The 19,538-nt window shown below is 43.3% G+C and overlaps 1 protein-coding gene across 2 annotated transcripts in view; it reads left to right on the top strand.

Moving 5' to 3' along the window:
* spef1 (sperm flagellar 1) overlaps window positions 1-19,538 on the top strand; it is a 95,739-nt gene that overhangs the window by 29,998 nt on the left and 46,203 nt on the right. The window contains exons 3-5 of one of the 2 annotated variants that reach the window (XM_033035684.1): window positions 9,019-9,178; window positions 13,386-13,425; window positions 14,682-14,754. In XM_033035684.1, coding sequence (XP_032891575.1) covers window positions 9,019-9,178; window positions 13,386-13,425; window positions 14,682-14,754 — 273 coding nt within the window. Of the gene's footprint in view, window positions 1-9,018; window positions 9,179-13,385; window positions 13,426-14,669; window positions 14,755-19,538 lie in introns of both variants that reach the window. The other variant, XM_033035675.1, reaches the window with a different exon arrangement.

The raw sequence follows: 19,538 nt of genomic DNA, 5'->3' as shown, positions 1-19,538 counted from the left end.
TTACATCCCTGTTTTTTTCAAGCCCTCTCCAAATAAATGCTAGCATTGCATTTGCTTTCTTTACTACCGATTCGACTTGCAGATTAAATTTTGGGGAATCCTGCAGCAGAACTCGTAAGTCCCTTTGCACCTACAATTTCTGGATTCTCACCCCATTTAGCCTCAAAGCCTTCAAGCCCTTCATCTAAATCTTTAATATACAACATGAAGAATAGCGGCCCCTGCACCGAGCTCTGCAGACTCCGCTAATCACTGGAAAAAGCCCCCTTTATTGCCACTCTTTGCCTTCTGCCATCCAGCCACCCTAATACCCATGTTAGTATCTGCCCTTTGATACTGTGGGCTCTCATTTTCCTTAGCAGCCTCACGTGTGGCACCTTATCAAAGGCTTTCTGAAAATCTAGATACACAACATCTACTGACTCACCTTTGTCCGGCTATTTACTTCTTCAAAGAATTCCAGCAAATTTGTCAGGCAAGACCTCCTCTTCACAAAGCCATGCTGACTTTGATCTATATTATTGTGAATCTCTAAGTGCTCCATAACATCATCCTTTATAAAAAAACTCTAAAATCTTACCAACCACCGAAGTCAGACTAACCGGCCCACTATTCTGCTTTACTCCCTTCCTGTGCAGCGGGGTAATATTGGCAATTTTCAAATCATCTGGAACTTCTCCTGACTCTAGTGATTCTTGAAATATCACTATCAATGCCTCCACAATCTCTAAAGCCACCTCTTTCAGACCATAGGGTGCAGTCCATCTGGTCCAGGTGACATCCGCCTTCTGCCCTTTCAGCTTCCCAAGCACCTTCTCCCTAGTAATAGCCACTCCACTAACTTCCAACCCCCTGACTTCTTGAATTTCAGGCACGTTGCTGGTGTCTTTCACTGTGAAGACTGATGCAAAAAGTGATTCAACTCCCCTGCCATTTCTTTATTTCCCATTTACACTTCTCCTGCATCATACTCCAACCTCCACTCTTGCCTCTTTGGTACTCTTTATATAACTGAAGAAACTCTTGCTATCCATAGAAACATAGAAACATAGAAAATAGGTGCAGGAGTAGGCCATTCGGCCCCGAGCCTGCACCATCATTCAATATGATCATGGCTGATCATCCAACTCAGTATCCTGTACCTGCCTTCTCTCCATACCCCCTGATCCCTTTAGCCACAAGGGCCACATCTAACTCCCTCTTAAATATAGCCAATGAACTGGCCTCAACTACCTTCTGCGGCAGAGAATTCCAGAGATTCACCACTCTCTGTGTAAAAAATGTTTTCCTCATCTCGGTCCTAAAAGATTTCCCCCTTATCCTTAAACTGTGACCCCTTGTTCTGGACTTCCCCAACATCGGGAACAATCTTCCTGCATCTAGCCTGTCCAACCCCTTAAGAATTTTGTAAGTTTCTATAAGATCCCCCCTCAATCTTCTAAATTCTAGCGAGTACAAGCTGAGTCTATCCAGTCTTTCTTCATATGAAACTTATCCACTTTTATATTATTAGCTAGCTTATCTTCGTATTTCATCTTTTCTCCCTGTATTGCTTTTTTAGTTACCTTCTGTTCTTCTGTAAAAGTTTCCCAATCCTTTCGCTTCCCACTAATCTTTGTTATGTTATACGCCTTCTCTATTAGTTTTATACTGTCCTTGACTTTTCTTGTCAACCACGGCCGCCTCTTTCTCCCCCTAGAATCATTCTTCCTCTTTGAAATGAAAAGATCCTGCATTATCTTCTTAATTATTCCCGGAAAATCCTGTCATTGCCGTTTCAGTGTCATCCCTGCTAGGGTCCCTGTCCACTCAACCTTGCCAGCTCCTCCGTCATGCCTCTGTAGTTCCCTTTGCTCAGCTGCAATACCGACACAAGGCAGTAACTCTACCGCTGTGCCACCCTACCGCCCCTCAGTGAAGTGCGAAATACAGGGCTGCAGAAGTTGCCCAGCTGGCCAAACCGTGCTAATGGAGAGAGAAAAACTGATTCAGAACCAGAGTGTAGAACATAAAAACTACAGACAAAATGTGTAGGAAGGAACTGCAGATGATTGAATGAATGAATGAATGAATAAATGAATAAATAAATTTATTGGCCGTTTTCACATACAAGGAATTTGGCTTGGTGCTCTGCCCGCAAGTGACACCATGACATACAGTGACAATTAGGAATGATACATAAAACATTAAACATTAATAATAAAACATTATTGATTAAACATGTGAATTAAATAAAGTACCAGAGCAATAGGAGGCTACAGATTTTTGGTTATTGAGTAGAGCTACTACTCTTGGGGAAAAAAGCTGTCTTTATGTCTGGCTGTGGCAGCTTTGACAGTCTGGAGTCGCCTTCCAGAGGGAAGTGATTCAAAGAGTTTGTGGCCAGGTTGAGAGGGGTCAGAGATGATTTACCCGCTCGCTTCCTGGCCCTTGCAATGTACAGTTCGTCAATGGAGGGAAGGTTGCAGCCAATAACCTTCTCAGCTAATTGGATGATTCGCTGCAGCCTCCGGATGACGTGCTTGGTGGCTGAGCCAAACCAGACCATGATGGAGAAGGTGAGGACATTCTACAATGGACTATCATTGCCTGTGACAGATTGTGCTTCCTCAGCTGCCGCAGGAAGTACATCCTCTGTTGTGCCTTTTTGCCGGTTTAAACCAAAGATAGACACAAAAAGCTGCTGGTTTAAACCGAAGGTAGACACAAAAAGCAGGAGTAACTCAGCGGGTTGGACAGCATCTCTCAAGAAAAGGAATGGGTGACGTTTCGGGTTGAGACCCTTCTTCAGACTGAGAGTCAGGAGAAAGGGAAATTAGAGATATAGACGGTGATATGGAGAGATATATACTACTTGAAGTCAGTTACTTGAAGTTAGAGAAATCAGTTATCATACCGCTGGGTTGTCGCCTGCAAGCAAAATATGAGGTGCTGTTCCCCCAATTTGCGTTTGGCTTTACTCTGACAAAGGAGGAGGCCCAGGACAGAAAAGTCAATATAGGAAGGAAAAGGGGAATTCAAGGGAATTAAAGTAAAAGGAAAAATAACTGCAGATGCTGGTTAATACACAATCATAGATTGGTGACGTTTCAGGTCTTGGCCCGAAACATTACCTATCCATGTTTCTCCAGAGATGCTGCCTGACCTGCTGTGTTACTCCAGCACTTTGTGTCCTTTTGTGATTCAGAATCACAGATCAATGACTTAGGACTCATGGCCAGTTTTGGTCCAGGCGAAGAAAGCAATCTACCTGAAGTTGAAGAATTTAACATTGTGTAGAATGTGATTTATTGGTTTAACTTGTACAACTGCTGCCTCATTGCTCCAGTGACTCAGGTTCAATCCTGACATTTGGTGCTGGCTGTGTGGAGTTTGCATGTTATCCATGTGAATGTGAGGGTTTCTTCAGATGTTCCAGTTCCCTCCCACATGGGTAAATTGTAATTTTGTTGTCGATGTGCAGGATTTAGTTTAGTTTAGTTTAGAGATACAGTGCTAAAATAGGTCGGTGCCAACCAGCGATCCCCCCATACTCTAGCACAATCCTATATACTAGGGGCAATTTACAATTTTCAATACATCTTTGGAGCGTGAGAGGAAACCGGAGCACCCGGGACAAATCCAAGTGCTCATGGGAAGAACATGCAAACTCCATATAGACAGCACCCATAGTCAGGATCAAACCCATCAAATAATGTAGGTGGTGAAGTTGAGAAATAGGTGTGGGTCCAGGTGGGGTCGATGGAAGACGAGGATGGGAAAAAAAAGTTGTTTGTAGGTTAGTTACCTAAGACTGTGCCAGTCTTGCGGTGATACTCTTGCTGAAGCGGTTGTAACGTCACAATTGTAAATGGTTCTCTGTTCATGGATTGAGTTGAGTTGAACGGCATTACATTGAAATTAAATTACATTTAATTGAAATTAAATTAAATGAAGTGAAATGAAATGAATGGAAATTAATTGAATTCAGTTAAAATGAATTGAAATTCAATTAATTGAATTGAATAGAATAGCCTTTTATTGTCATCCAGACCGAAGTCTGAACGAAATTTAAGCAGTCATACATATAATATAATACAATACAATAAAAAACAACAATAAACACATATTAACATCCACCACAGTGAGTCCACCCAACATCTCCTCACTGTGATGGAGGCAAAAGTCTTAGGGCTGCAGTCTCTGAATTGAACTGAATTAAAATGAATTTAATTGAATTGGTCTTAACTGAAATGAATGGAAATGAATTGAATTGAAATTAATTCAATGAAATGAATACTGTACAAAAGGGACGGATTGCATCTTAACAGGTGGGGGACCAGCATTCTTGCAGGCAGATTTGCCACTGCTACACGGGTGGTTTTAAACTGAATAAGGCGGAGTGGGGTGTCAAATGGGATAATCGAGGATGGAGTTAAAGGGAAAGAGAGTAAAGAGAAGGTTAATTAAAGGAAAATGAATGCGCGAAGTATAAGAAGTAAAGTAGTTGAGCTTGAGGCTCAGTTAGAGGTTGGTAGATATGACATTGTGGGGATTACTGAGATGTGGCTGCAGGAGGATCGGGCCTGGGAACTTAATATTCATAGAAACATGGAAAATAGGTGCAGGAGTAGGCCATTCGCCCTTCGAGCCTGCACCGCCATTCAATATGATCATGGCTGATCATCCAACTCAATATCCTGTACCTGCCTTCTCTCCATACCCCCTGATCCCTTTAGCCACAAGGGCCATATCTACTCCCTCTTAAATATAGCCAATGAACTGGCCTCAACTACCTTCTGTGGCAGAAAGTTCCAGAGATTCACCACTCTCTGTGTGAAAAATGTTTTTCTCATCTTGGTCCTAAAAGACTTCCCCCTTATCCTTAAGCTGTGACCCCTTGTTCTGGACTTCCCCAACATCGGGAATAATCTTCCTGCATCTAGCCTGTCCCCTATAGAATTTTGTACGTTTCTATAAGATCCCCCCTCAATCTTCTAAATTCTACGAGTACAAGCCGAGGGTTATACATCCTATAGAAAGGATAGGCAGGTGGCTGAGGAGGGGGGGGGGGGGGGGGGTAGCTCTGCTGGTGAGGGAGGGAATTCAGTCCCTTGCGAGGGAAGACATAGGGACTGACGAGGTAGAGTCACTGTGGATTGAGTTGAGGAATTATAAAGGCAAGAAGACACTAATTGGTGTGATTTACAATCAATCAATCAATCAATCAACCTTTATTGTCATCTTGCAAAGCAACAATTGTACAGTGCAAAATGAGAAGATGTTTCCCAGGGAATGTACAGACGTACAGACCCCCAAATAGTAGCCCGGATGTAGGGTGTAATTTACAGCAGGAGTTAAAACTGGCATGTAACAAAGGTAATGTCACTGTGGTGATGGGGGATTTCAATATGCAGGTTGACTGGGAAAATCATGTTGGTTCTGGACCCCAAGAAAGAGAGTTTGTAGAATGCCTCTGAGATGGATTCTTAGAGCAGCTTGTAATGGAGCCGACCAGAGAAAAGGCAATTCTGGATTTAGTGTTGTCCAATGAACCAGATATAATAAGGGAACTCGAGGTAAAGGTAGTGATCATAACATGATTAGTTTTAATCTGCAATTTGAGAAGGAGAACATTAAATCGGAAGTGGCAGTGATGCAGTTGAACAAAGGGGACTATGAAGGCATGAGAGAGGACCTGGACAAGATAGACTGGTAAGGGATCATAGCAGGAATGATGGTGGAACAGCAATGGTAGGAATTTATCGGCATAATCCGGAAGACGCAGGATAATTTCATTCCCAAAAGGAAGAAAGATTCTAAGGGGACTAGGAGGCAACCGTGGCTGACAAGAGAAGTTAGGGATAGAATAAAACTAAAAGAAAAGATGTATAACACAGCAAAGAGTAGCCGGAAGCCAGAGGATTGGGAAACATTCATAGGACAACAGAAGGAAACAAAACGGGCAATACGGGCTGAAAAGATGAAGTGTGAAGGGAAGCTGGCCAGGAATATAAAGAAGGACAGTAAAAGCTTCTTTAGATATGTTAAGGGAAAAAGAGTAGCAAAGTCAAATGTGGGTCCCTTGAAGTCAGACACGGGTGAAATTATTATGGGCAAAAAGGAAATGGCAGAAGAGTTGAATAGGTACTTCGGATCCGTCTTCACTAAGGAAGACACAAAAAATCTCCCAGATGTACTGGAGGACAGAGGATCTAAGGGGGTAGAGGAACTGAAATAAATTTTCATGAGGCGAGAAATAGTATTGGGTAGGCTAATGGGACTGAAGGATGATAAATCCCCTGGGCCTGATGGTCTGCATCCCAGGGAGGTGGCTCTAGAAATAGTGGATGCATTGGTGATTATTTTCCAATGTTCAATAGATTCAGGATCAGTCCCTGTGGATTGGAGGATAGCTAATGTTATCCCACTTTTCAAGAAAGGAGCGTGAGAGAAAACAAGGAATTACAGACCAGTTAGCCTGACTTCGGTGGTGGGAAAGATGCTGGAGTCAATTATTAAGGAGGTAATAATGGGGCATTTGGATAGCAGTAAAAGGATTAGTCCAAGACAACATGGATTTATGAAAGGGAAATCATGCTTGACTAATCTTCTGGAATTTTTTGAGGATGTGACAAGTAAAATGGGTGAAGGGGTGTCAGTGGATGTAGTGTATCTAGACTTTCAGAAAGCCTTTGATAAGGTCCCGCACGGGATACTGGTGACTTAAATTAGAGCACATGGTATTGGGGGTAGGGTGTTGACATGGATAGAAAATTGGTTGGCAGACCGGAAACAAAGAGTAGGAGTGAACGGGTCCTTTTCAGAGTGGCAGGCAGTGGCGAGTAGAGTGCCGCAAGGCTCGGTGTTGGGGCCGCAACTGTTTACCATATATATTAATGATTTGGAAGAGGGAATTAGGAGCAACACTAGCAAGTTTGCAGATGACACAAAGCTGGGTGGCAATGTGAACTGTGAAGAGGATGTTAAGAGGTTGCAGGGTGACCTGGACAGGTTGAGTGAGTGGGCAGATGCCTGGCAGATGCAGTATAATATAGATAAATGTGAGGTTATCCACTTTGGCGGCAAAAACAAGGGGGCAGATTATTATCTGAATGGGGTTAGGTTGGGTAAGGGGGAGGTGCAGCGAGACCTGGGCGTCCTTGTACACTGGTCACTGAAAGTTGGCGTGCAGGTACAGCAGGCAGTGAAGAAAGCTAATGGAATGTTGGCCTTCATAACAAGAGGATTTCAGTATAGGAGTAAAGAGGTTCTTCTGCAGTTGTATAGGGCAATGGTGAGACCACTTCTGGGGTATTGTGTACAGTTTTGGTCTCCTAATTTGAGGAAGGACATCCTTGTGATTGAGGCAGTGCAGCGTAGGTTCACGAGATTCATCCCTGGGATGGCGGGACTGTCATATGAAGAAAGATTGAAAAGACTAGGCTTTTATTCACTGGAGTTTAGAAGGATGAGGGTGGATCTTATAGAAACATATAAAATTATAAATGGACTGGACAAGCTAGATGCATGAAAAATGTTCCCAATGTTGGGCAAGTCCAGAACCAGGGGCCACAGTCTTAGAATAAAGGGGAGGTCATTTAAGACTGAGGTGAGAAAAAACTTTTTCTCCCAGAGAGTAGTGAATTTGTGGAATTCCCTGCCACAGAGGGCAGTGGAGGCCAAATCACTGGATGGATTTAAAAGAGAGTTAGATAGAGCTCTAGGGGCTAGTCAAGGGATATGCGGAGAAGGCAGGCACGGGTTATTGATAGGGGACGATCAGCCATGATCACAATGAATGGCGGTGCGGGCTCGGAGGGCCAAATGGCCTCTTCCTGCACCTATTTTCTATGTTTCTATGTTTCTATGAAAGATACAGCATGGAAAGAGGCCCTTTAACCCACCGAGTCCACACTGACCATTGATCACCTAGTTCAGTATTATCCCACCTTATCCCACACATGCACCATCTCTGGAGAAAAAGAATGGGTGACGTTTTGGGGCGGAATACTTCCCCAAACCATCACCCATCCTTTTGCAGCAGAGATGCTGCCTTGCCCGCTGAGTCACTCCAGCACTTTGTGTCTATCTTCAGTAAAAAACAGCATCTGCAGTCCCTTCCTGTATATATGATACGATACGATAGCAGTTTGAGGAGCATCCTCTCCTCCAAGACCACCACCAATGAATCCAACTCCACTGGAGAGAAGGAATGGGTGACGTTTCGGGTCCTGACCCTTCTTCAGACTGAAGAAGGGTCTCGACCCAAAATGTCACCCATTCCTTCTCCCCAGAGATGCTACCTGTCCCACTGAGTTACTCCAGTTTTTTGTGTCTATCTTTGTTTTAAACCAGCATCTGCAGTTCCTTCCAATACAATCCAACTCTACTCCCAGGACGGAGCCAGCCTTCGTGATGAGCTTGTTTATTCTGTTGGTGTCCACGGCCTTCGCCCTGCTACCCCAGCACACGACAGCCAGGAAGATGGCACTGGTCACCACCAATTGATAGAACATCTGCAGCATCTTACTGCAGACGTTGAAAGAGCGGAATCTCTTCAGAAATTAAAGCCGGCTCTGTCCCTTCCTATACACAGTAATGCCCCTGTCCCACTTAGGAAACCTGAACGGTAACCTCTGGAGACTTTGCGCCCCACCCAAGGTTTCCGTGCGGTTCCCGGAGGTTGCAGGTGGTTGCTGGAGGTTGCAAGTAGTGGAAGCAGGTAGGGAGACTGACAAAAACCTCCAGGAACCGCACGGAAAGCTTGGGTGGGGCGCAAAGTCTCCAGAGATTTCCGTTCAGGTTTCCTAAGTGGGACAGGGGCATAAGACTTAAGACAGGTTAAGGAAGGTTATGTCATGCCGTTAGAGCAGTGCAACTGCCTTGGCCTTTCAGCTGGCAACGTACCTGGAACGCACTGCCTGGGGAGATGGGGAACAGAAGTACAACAAAGCTGTCTCACCCACTGACAATCTGTGAGGTCGATTGCATGATCTGCAAGCTTAAAGCTTTTTTAAAAATATGTTCTTAATGCAGGAAAGTGTTCACCAGGCTAAACTTCTACATCCCAGACGACGTGGTCCGTAAAGTGGTGCAGTGCTCACCTGGAGTTGTGGAGTTTGTGCTGAGCACCTTGAGGCTGAAGATAGGAGAGAAGCTGAAACAAAAACACAACAAAATGATTCCTTCACCACAGGTACGGAGAATTATCAGTTTTTTTCAGGTGCACCGAGCTACAAAGTAAGATGTTTTGTTGCGTGCCATCCAGTCAGTGGAAAGTCTACATGATTGCAATCAAGCCGTCTACAGTGTACAGATACAGGATAAAGGGTATACTATTTAGAGTCATAGAGTCCTACTGCATGGAACAGGCCCTTCGGCCCAACTTGCCCACACAGTCCAACATGCCTCACCTACACTGGTCCCACCTGCCTGCATTTGGCCCATATCCCTCTAAACCTGTCCTATCCATGTACTTGTCTAAATGTTACTTAAACGTTGTGATGGTACCTGCCTCAACTTCCTCAACAAAAAAGTTGCCGTTCAGGTCCTCATTAAATCTTTAGTACAAAATAAAGTCCGGTTAAAGATAATTCAAAGGTCTCTTTGGGGTGGATGGGAGGTCTAGCTGATGAGAGGACCATTCAGTTGCCTGATAACAGCCGGGAAAAAACTGTCCCTGAATGGTTCAATGGAGCTTTATTTGTCACATGTGTAACTGCAGAGTGAAATTATTTTTACATATATTACACATGCAGGCGCCGCCCTTTTTGGCGTCATTATTCAAAGTCCAAAGTCCGGTCGGCCCACGTGCTCAATGTACTGGAGCAGTTCCCGCGAACCGACGTCCCTCTCCTCTCCTCGCCCGGCCATCTTTGTGTCCCGGGGGCACGCCTGCTGCAGCCAACCTTGAAGGCGCTGGAAGCATTATCCCGGTTCACGCTCCTGTATGAGCACCACTGTCTTTGCTCCTAGGACAGTGTGATGTATGTGATATAATTAGCATATGTTATGTCTTGTGCGAGAGGACGCATGCGCTGGGGGAGACTCAAGGTGGCGTCCTGGAATAAAGAAGCTTGTTAGTTTACTCCCGTATCTGAGTGTTCTTTTAAGTCAGTTCCCAGCACCCAAATACACAACAGAGAGAAAGGTCAGTATGGGAATTGGAAGGGAAGTTAGCAGCTGAGGAGGTGCAGTAGGCCTTGGTGGACTTCAGTGAAACAGTTGCTGAATCCACACTTGGCATCGGTTCACTCTCTGACCGATCCTTGCAACTCGCGCACAACGTCTCTCCAGCTCCCTCTCAGTTACGCTGACCAACTTAGTGCGGCTCTGATGGGCTGTTTGGTGGGTGCCACCGAGTGATAAGCCTTCGGGCCAGTTCCCAGTTCACAGTCCCATCGATCTTTGAGCAAGGTTTTGCTAACCGGCAACTCTTCCAGATGGATTCTGTGGCCACGGCACCTCTACAAGGCCACCCCTGCACAGCATCTCTTTGAATCTGGAGGTATGCATTTTCCAACTTTCCTACCTCTTGCTTAGTGGGAGAGAGGAGAAGATGGAGTGATCAAGGTGAGACAATAGACAATAGGTGCAGGAGTAGGCCATTCTGCCCTTCGAGCCAGCACCGCCATTCAATGTGATCATGGCTGATCATCCCCAATCAGTACCCCGTTTCTGACTTCTCCCCATATCCCGTGACTCCGCTATCTTTAAGAGCCCTATCTAGCTCTCTCTTGAAAGTATCCAGAGAACCGGCCTCCACCGCCCTCTGAGGCAGAAAATTCTACAGGCTCACAACTCTCTGTGTGAAAAAGTGTTTCCTTATCTCCGATCTACATGGCTTACCCCTTATTCTTAAACTGTGGCCCCTGGTTCTGGACTCCCCCAACATCGGGAACATGTTTCCTGCCTCTAGCATGTCCAAACCCTGAATAAACTTATATGTTTCAATAAGATCCCCTCTGCACAGCGTGAAGTGCAGGTGGAGTCAACAGAAGGAAGGTTGGTTCGTGTGATGGTCTGGGCTACGTCCACAACTCCCTGTAATTTCTTGCAGCCTTGGATAGAGCTGATCCCAAACCATGCTCAAAGTTTAGCAATTAGTTATTTATTTGGAGATGTTTAGTTTAGATATACAGTGTGAAACAGACCCTTTGGCCAACCGAGTCCGTGCCGACCGGGTGGTTCGGTGGCCCTTCGGCCCACCGAACCAACTTTCCTTCCGTTGACTCCACCTGCACTTCATGCCGCCTCGGCAAGGCCACCATGACTATGATATAGTTGGGATCACGGGGACATGGCTCCAGGGTGACCAAGGCTGGGAGCTGAACATCCAGGGATATTCAATATTCCGGAGGGATAGACAGAAAGGGAAAGGAGGTGGGGTAGCGTTGCTGGTTAGAGAGGAGATTAACGCAATAGAAAGGAAGGACATTAGCTTGGAGGATGTGGAATCAATATGGGTAGAGCTGCGAAACACTAAGGGGCAGAAAACGCTAGTGGGAGTTGTGTACAGGCCACCTAACAGTAGTAGTGGAGTTGGGGATGGCATTAAACAGGAAATTAGAAATGCATGCAACAAAGGTAAAACAGTTATAATGGGTGACTTCAATCTACATATAGATTGGGTGAATCAAATTGGCAGGGGTGCTGAGGAAGAGGATTTCTTGGAATGTATGCGGGATAGTTTTCTAAACCAACATGTAGAGGAACCAACGAGAGAGCAGGCTATTCTAGACTGGGTAGTGAGTAATGAGGAAGGGTTCTGAACTGAAAGAAAGGTAACTTTGAGGGTATGAGACGTGAATTGGCCAAGTTAGACTGGGAATTGATTCTGAAAGGGTTGACGGTGGATATGCAATGGAAGGCATTTAAAGGCTGCATGGGTGAACTACAACAATTGTTCATCCCAGTTTGGCAAAAGAATAAATCAGGGAAGGTAGTGTATCCGTGGATAACAAGGGAAATCAGGGATAGTATCAAAACAAAAGATGAAGCGTACATAGCCAGAAAAAGCAGCCTACCAGAGGACTGGGAGAAATTCAGAGTCCAGCAGAGGAGGACAAAGGGCTTAATTAGGAAAGGGAAAATAGATTATGAATGAAAACTGGCAGGGAACATAAAAACTGACTGCAAAAGTTTTTATAGATATGTGAAGAGAAAAAGATTAGTTAAAACAAATATAGGTCTCTTGCATTCAGAAACAGGTGAATTGATCATGGGGAACAAGGACATGGCAGACCAATTGAATAACTACTTTGGTTCTGTCTTCACTAAGGAAGACTTAAATTATCTGCCGGAAATAGCAGGGGACCGGGGGTCAAATGACATGGAGGAACTGAGTGAAATCCAGGTTAGCCGGTAAGTGGTGTTAGGTAAATTGAATTGATTAAAGTCCGATAAATCCCCAGGGCCAGATAGGCTGCATCCCAGAGCACGTAAGGAAGTAGCCCCAGAAATAGTGGATGAATTAGTGATAATTTTTTTTAACTCTTTAGATTCTGGTGTAGTTCCTGAGGGTTGGAGGGTAGCTAATGTAACCCCACTTTTTTAAAAAGGGAGGGAGAGAGAAAACGGGGAATTACAGACCAGTTAGTCTAACATCGGTAGTGGGGAAACTGCTAGAGTCAGTTACTAAGATGGGATAGCAGCACATTTGGAAACTAGTGAAATCATTGGACAAAGTCAGCATGGATTTATGAAAGGTAAATTATGTCTGACGAATCTACTCCCCCCCCCTACTCCCCGCCCCCCACACACATACCCAGTTTAAAAAAAAAAAACTACATACAAACTAGACAAAAAATTAAAAAATGACAGACAGACTTCAGAGGTCGCTGCGACGTGAGTCGTGCCGCCCACCCACTCTTTATTGAGTATTGTGTTTACAAACTTGTCGTGCTGCTGCAAGTAAGAACTGCATTGTCCCGTTTCAGTACTTACGACATAGTGATGCAGCGGTCGAGTTGCTGCCCTACAGCATCAGAGACCCGCTCGATTCTGACTACGGGTGCTGTTTGTACAGACTTTACACGTTCTCCCTGTGACGCCGCGGATTTCCACCGGGTGCTCTGGTTTCCTCCGACATTCCAAATACCTGCAGGTTTGTAGGTTAATCGGCTTCTGTAAATTGTCCCCGGTGTGTAGTTTGAACTAGTGTAGGGGATCAATGGTCAGTATAGACTCGGTGGGCCGAAGGGCCTGTTTCCCACGCTGTATCTCCAAAAATAAAACAAAAATAAAGCAATCTTGACTCTATTAACCACTGTTGATTTGGATTGTTAGAACCATCTTAAACCATTTCCAGGTTCAGCCTTAAACCTCCAACGTACACCTGTTTCAACAAAGCATATGTAACTCAAAGAGTTTTTCAATAATTATGTTTGTCATCTCACCCGTAGGATCTTGAGTATTACAGCATGGCAGTGGAACAGGACTTGGGTAAGAGTTTATTTCAAATCTACCTAATTGTGCAAAGATACAAAACGTCACTGTGTATTTGGGCAAATGTCCCCCAGTATATATGTACAAGGCCAGATGTTTCTGAACCAACTTACAGTGGAGAAGCCTAGCCCAGCACACAGACCAGAGTTCCCATCATTCGCATCTACACTTCACACTGCCTCGGCAAAGCAGTTTTCACCTAACAAACTGTTTCCTTTATCTTTGTTACTTTTTTGCATATCTATCATTCATTGTTCATTATCTCTCTACATCATCATCTATAGCTTTTGTTTCCTTTATCCCTAACCAGTCTCGACCCGAAACGTTACCTTTCCTTCTCTCCAGAGATGCTGACTGTCTTGCTGAGTTATTCCAGCTTTTTGTGTCTATATTCCTTTTTATTACATAATCAAACACTTGTCCCATCCCGGTCATTCCTTCTTCTCCCTGCTCCCATCCGGCACATGGTACAGAAGGTTGAAAGTGCGCACGACCAGACTCAGGAACAGCTTCTTCTCCTCGGTAGTGGTAAAGGTGGTGGGCTGAAGGGCCTCTTCCTATATTGTGTCCAATATTTCCACATTAAAAAAATAATAAGAAGAATGAATGGCAGCATGATTCAGCCCATTCTGGTTTCTAATTTAAATCTTGTTTTGCTTTTGTATGAAGTTTCTTCCAAGTTGTCACCAGGCAACTGAACCATCCTCTCACTGTCCTATTCTGTCTGTACGTTTTTTGAATGTTCTCCCCGTGACCGCATGTGTTTTCTCCGAGATCTTTGGTTTCCTTCCACAATCCAAAGACAGATAGGTGTATAGGTTAATTGGCTTGGTAGAAGTGTAAATTGTCCCTAGTGTGTGTTGGATAGTGTTAATGAGCGAGGATCGCTGGTCAGTGCAGACTCGCTGGGCCGAAGGGCCAGTTTTCGCGCTGAATCTCCAAACTAAACCAAACTAGAGAGCGATACTGACCTGCTATCTACTTCATCTGAGACCTTTAATAGGACTTTATCTTGCACTAAACATTATTCCCTTTATCCTGTATCTGTACACAGTGGACCGCTCGATTGTAATCATGTATTGTCTTTCCCTTAACTGGATATCATGCAACAAAAAGCTTTTCACTGTACACCTGACAATAAGCTAAACAAAATTGAATTAAGTTTCAAGACCATCTGTTTGAAAACTATTGTTAAAAAGCTGCCAGGGCATTGACATTTCATTTTCATTGCCTACCTTATGGTCATTTTCCAGCATCTCCACGGACAAGGGGAAATGCAACAGGGAACCATCAAGATATTCAACTACAAGCTGACTACGCCAAAAGGTACTGCCAATCCATTAAGGGTGTGTGGAAGAATGGAGGGTATGTATCCAAGTTAGCCAGCAAGTTGTGAGCGGCACGGTGGCGCTGCGGAGAGTCGCTGCCTTACAGAGCCAAAGACCCAGGTTCGATCTTGACTATGGGTGCTGTATATACAGAGTTTTATATTCTCCTCGTGACCAAGTGGGTTTTCCCAGGGTGCTCCAATTTCATCCCACACTTAAAGATGTGCAGGTTTGTAGGTTAATTGACTTTGGTAAAAATTGCTAATAGTCCCAGGTGTGTAGGAAAGTGCTAGTCGGAGCGGACTCAGTGGGCCGAAGGGCCTGGTTTGGCTTTGTATCTCTAAAACAAATAGAGAAAGCTAAACTGTGTAGCTTCAAGACTTCTCTCCCTTTGTGTGCACCTATACATTGTGTGTCGAATTCTTCAACAGAGCATGAATATCTGTATAGCCAAAACTCTAGAAGATATTTTTTATCAAAGGCTTGAATAGAGTGGATGTGGAGATGATGTTTCTCTAGTGGGAGAGTCTTGGACTAGAGATCATAGCCTTAGAATTAAAGGACGTTCCTTTAGGAGGGAGATGAGGAGGAATTTCTTTAGTCAGAGGGTGGTGAATTTATGGAATTCTTTGTCACAGAAGGCTGTGGAGGCCAAGTTAACAGATAATTTAAAATAGGTAGATTCTTGATTAGTACGAGTGTTAGGAGTTATGGGGAAAAGGCAGGAGTATAGGGTTAGGAGGGATATATCAGCCATGATTGAATGGTGGAGTAGACTTGATGGGCCCAGCAGTCTAATTCTGCTCCCATCACTAATGACCTTGTGACTTTGTGGGCCGAAGGGCCTGTTCCGTGCTGTGCGGTTCTATGTTTTAAGGCCAACGCTTCATTTTTTTGAAATAATTTTACGACGCCTTTATATTTACTAGCAATGTTACAAAATTTTGAGATTTTAAAAATTGTCTGAAATTTATCCCATCAGATAAAGCATAAAAAGAAGTTTAATTTGAAACCTAATTCAATTTCATATTTTCAGTTTAAAAAAAGTTATGGCCATTTTCATACTCGGAAATTAGCATCTTGTTCCCTATTGCTTTTCCATTGACTTAACTCAAAAGCTGTGATCAAGGACAGTCAAAAGCCCATAACTTTCTTAAAAATTAAGAGAACAGAATGAAAATTTCAGTTATTATAGATTGAAGCATTCTGAAACAAATGTGAAACAATCTTATTTGGATGACCTGAAATTAAAGCATTTAATTAATTAGTTATCTAATTGTAGCTAATTCCAAAATTCAATTACTAGATTTAACATCTATCATATAACCATTTACCATATAACAATCACAGCACGGAAACAGGCCATCTCGGCCCTTCTAGTCCGTGCCGAACACGTATTCTCCCCTAGTCCCATCTACCTGCACTCAGACCATAACCCTCCATTCCTTTCCTGTCCATATAACTATCCAATTTATTTTTAAATGATAAAATTGAACCTGCCTCCACCACCTTCACTGGAAGCTCATTCCACACAGCTACCACTCTCTGAGTAAAGAAATTCCCCCTCATGTTACCCCTAAACTTCTGTCCCTTAATTCTCAAGTGATGCCCTCTTGTTTGAATCTTCCATACTCTCAGTGGGAAAAGGTTATCCACGTCAACTCTGTCTATCCCTCTCATCATTTTAACGACCTCTATCAAGTCCCCCCTTAACCATCTGCGCTCCAAAGAATAAAGACCTAACTTGTTCAACCTTTCTCTGTAACTTAGTTGCTGAAACCCAGGCAACATTCTAGTAAATCTCCTCTGTACTCTCTCTATTTTGTTGACATCCTTCCTATAATTAGGCGACCAAAATTGTACACCATACTCCAGAATTGGCCTCACCAATGCCTTGTACAATTTTAACATTACATCCCAACTTCTATACTCAATGCTCTGATTTATAAAGGCCAGCACACCAAAAGCTTTCTTTACCACCCTATCTACATGAGATTCCACTTTCAGGGAACTGTGCACAGTTATTCCTAGATCCCTCTGTTCAACTGCATTCCTCAATTCCCTACCATTTACCATGAACGTCCTATTTTTATTTGTCCTGCCAAGATGTAGCACCTCACACTTATCAGCATTAAACTCCATCTGCCATCTTTCAGCCCACTCTTCCAACTGGCATAAATCTCTCTGTAGACTTTGAAAATCTACTTCATTATACACTACACCACCTATCTTAGTATCATCTGCATACTTACTAATCCAATTTACCACACCGTCATCCAGATCATTGATGGACATGACAAACAACAGTGGACCCAACACAGTGGACCCAACACATATCCCTGTGGCACCACTAGTCACTGGCCTCCAACCTGACATACAGCCATCCACCATTACTCTGTGGCATCTCCCATTCAGCCACTGTTGAATCCATCTTGCTACTCCACCATTAAAACCCAACAATTGAACCTTCTTAACCAACCTTCCATGAGGAACGTTGTCAAAGGCCTTACTGAAGTCCATATATACAACATCCACTGCTTTGCCCTCATCAAATTCCCGAGTAACCTCTTCAAAAAATTCAAGAAGCTTAGTCAAACATGACCTTCCAGGTACAAATCCATGTTGACTCTTCCTAATCAGACCCTGTTTATCCAGATGCTTATATATATTATCTCTAAGTATCCTTTCAATTAATTTGCCCACCACTGACGTCAAACTAACAGGTCTATAATTGCGAGGTTTACTCTTAGAACCCTTTTTAAACAATGGAACAGCACGTGCAGTACGCCAATCCTCCGGCACTATTCCCGTTTCTAATGACATTTGAAATATTTCTGTCATAGCCCCTGCTATTTCTACACTAACTTCCCTCAATGTCCCAGGGAATATCCTGTCCGGACCTGGAGACTTATCCACTTTTATATTTTTCAAAAGTGTCAGTACTTCCTGTTCTTTGAATCACATAGTTTCAATAGCTATTCTACTTGTTTCCCTTACCTCACATAATTCAATATCCTTCTCCTTGGTGAATACCGAAGAAAAGAAATTGTTCAATATCTCCCCCATCTCTTTTGGCTCTGTAGATAGCTGTCCACTCTGACTCTCTAATGGGCCAATTTTATCCCTCGTTATCCTTTTGCTATTAATATAGCTGTGGAAACCCTTTGGATTTACTTTCACCTTACTTGCCAAAGCAACCTCATATCCTCTTTTAGCTTTTCTATTTCTTTCTTAAGATTCTTTTTACATTCTTTATACTCCTCAAGCACCTCATTTACTCCATGCTGCCTATAATTATTGTAGATCTCTCTCTTTTTCCAAACCAAGTGTCCAATTTCCCTTGAAAACCATGGCTCTTTCCAATTTTTACTATTTCCTTTCAACCAAACAGGGACATAAATATTCTGTACTCTTAAAATTTCACCTTTAAATGTCCTCCATTTTCTCTTCCACATCTTTCCCATAAAACAAACTGTCCCAATTCACTCCTTTTAAATCCTTTTGCATCTCCTCAAAGTTAGCCTTTCTCCAATCAAAGTTCTGACCCTCTCCATAATTATATTGAAACTAATGGTATTGTGATTACTGGACCCGAACTGTTCCCCAACGCATACCTCTGCCACCTGACCTGTCTCATTTCCTAACAGGTTCTAACATTTCCGCCCTTTCTCTAGTAGGTACCTCTATATATAGCTATCCATTTTTTAAGAAAAGGTTAACATTTTTAAATAGCCTAAGTGTCCAAATAACATTCACACAAGAATTCACAATATAACATGATTTTTAAATCTCATTGTCTTGAATTTATAGGACAAATGGAAGGAATTTATTGTTTAATTCCCGTAAATTAATGGTCATTTTAATCATCTTGCGAGTGGGTTTTTGTGGAACGCGATTGTTTGGAACGTTGCATTTGCGGTGAATTTAAACTCCATATCGGCAGGAAAAACACTGCCAGTTCGTATATTTACATAATCACCTTTTCACAACGTGAAATTTTGATTAAAGGCATCCTTAGAAGCACGTTTATATGTAAAATTAACGGCTTTCCTTTAGCTGTCCCGTACGTGAAATCCGTCCTGTTGTCGGCGTTGACGGCTTAAAAGACGATTTATATTTTACTCCTGCTGTTAAATTATCCAGCGCAATTTTTAGAAAACTTTATAAAACAGATGTCGGAGCGATTTCTCTGCAGCAGCTAAACAGCCTGACAAAGATCGATTTGAACAGGCTGGAGAGAACGGCGTTTTAAGCCCGCCCCCCTATCAAAGGCATCAAAGTCGCGCACACGGGCAGTGACAGAACTGCAGCACCGCTGAAGTTAACATACCTATATTTACGAGGCATTTAAACTGGTAAGACATGGAAGGCGGACCCGGCGTGGGGGTGGGGGGAAGAACCTGGCGCTGAATATTTTGAAACGTTGACGGCGCCCTTTATGTGGTGACTCTTTGCATACCTTGGGTTTGCAAAACAAAGAATTTCACTGTGACTTCTCACTTGTGGCAATAAAGTAGTAATTAATTAATTAATTGATTGATTGATTGATTAATTAATTCATTCAAAGAAATAGTTCCAATGTGTGCAAATGGGTTAGTGTATGTGGCAAAAAGGTTAGCAAGGATGTTGTGTGCCGAAGGACCTGCCTCTGTGCCTTGTGGCTCTCAGATTCCTACAGTCATAGAGTCATACATCATGAAAACGGGCCAACTCGTCCAATCCAACCAAAACGCCCCGTCTAAGTTAGTTTAGTTTGGTTTAGTTTATTGTCACGTGTACCGA

The sequence above is a fragment of the Amblyraja radiata genome, chromosome 1, assembly GCF_010909765.2.
Source record: "Amblyraja radiata isolate CabotCenter1 chromosome 1, sAmbRad1.1.pri, whole genome shotgun sequence".
NCBI classification, from domain to species: Eukaryota; Metazoa; Chordata; class Chondrichthyes; order Rajiformes; family Rajidae; genus Amblyraja; species Amblyraja radiata.
This window is presented reverse-complemented; position numbering and strand designations above follow the sequence as displayed.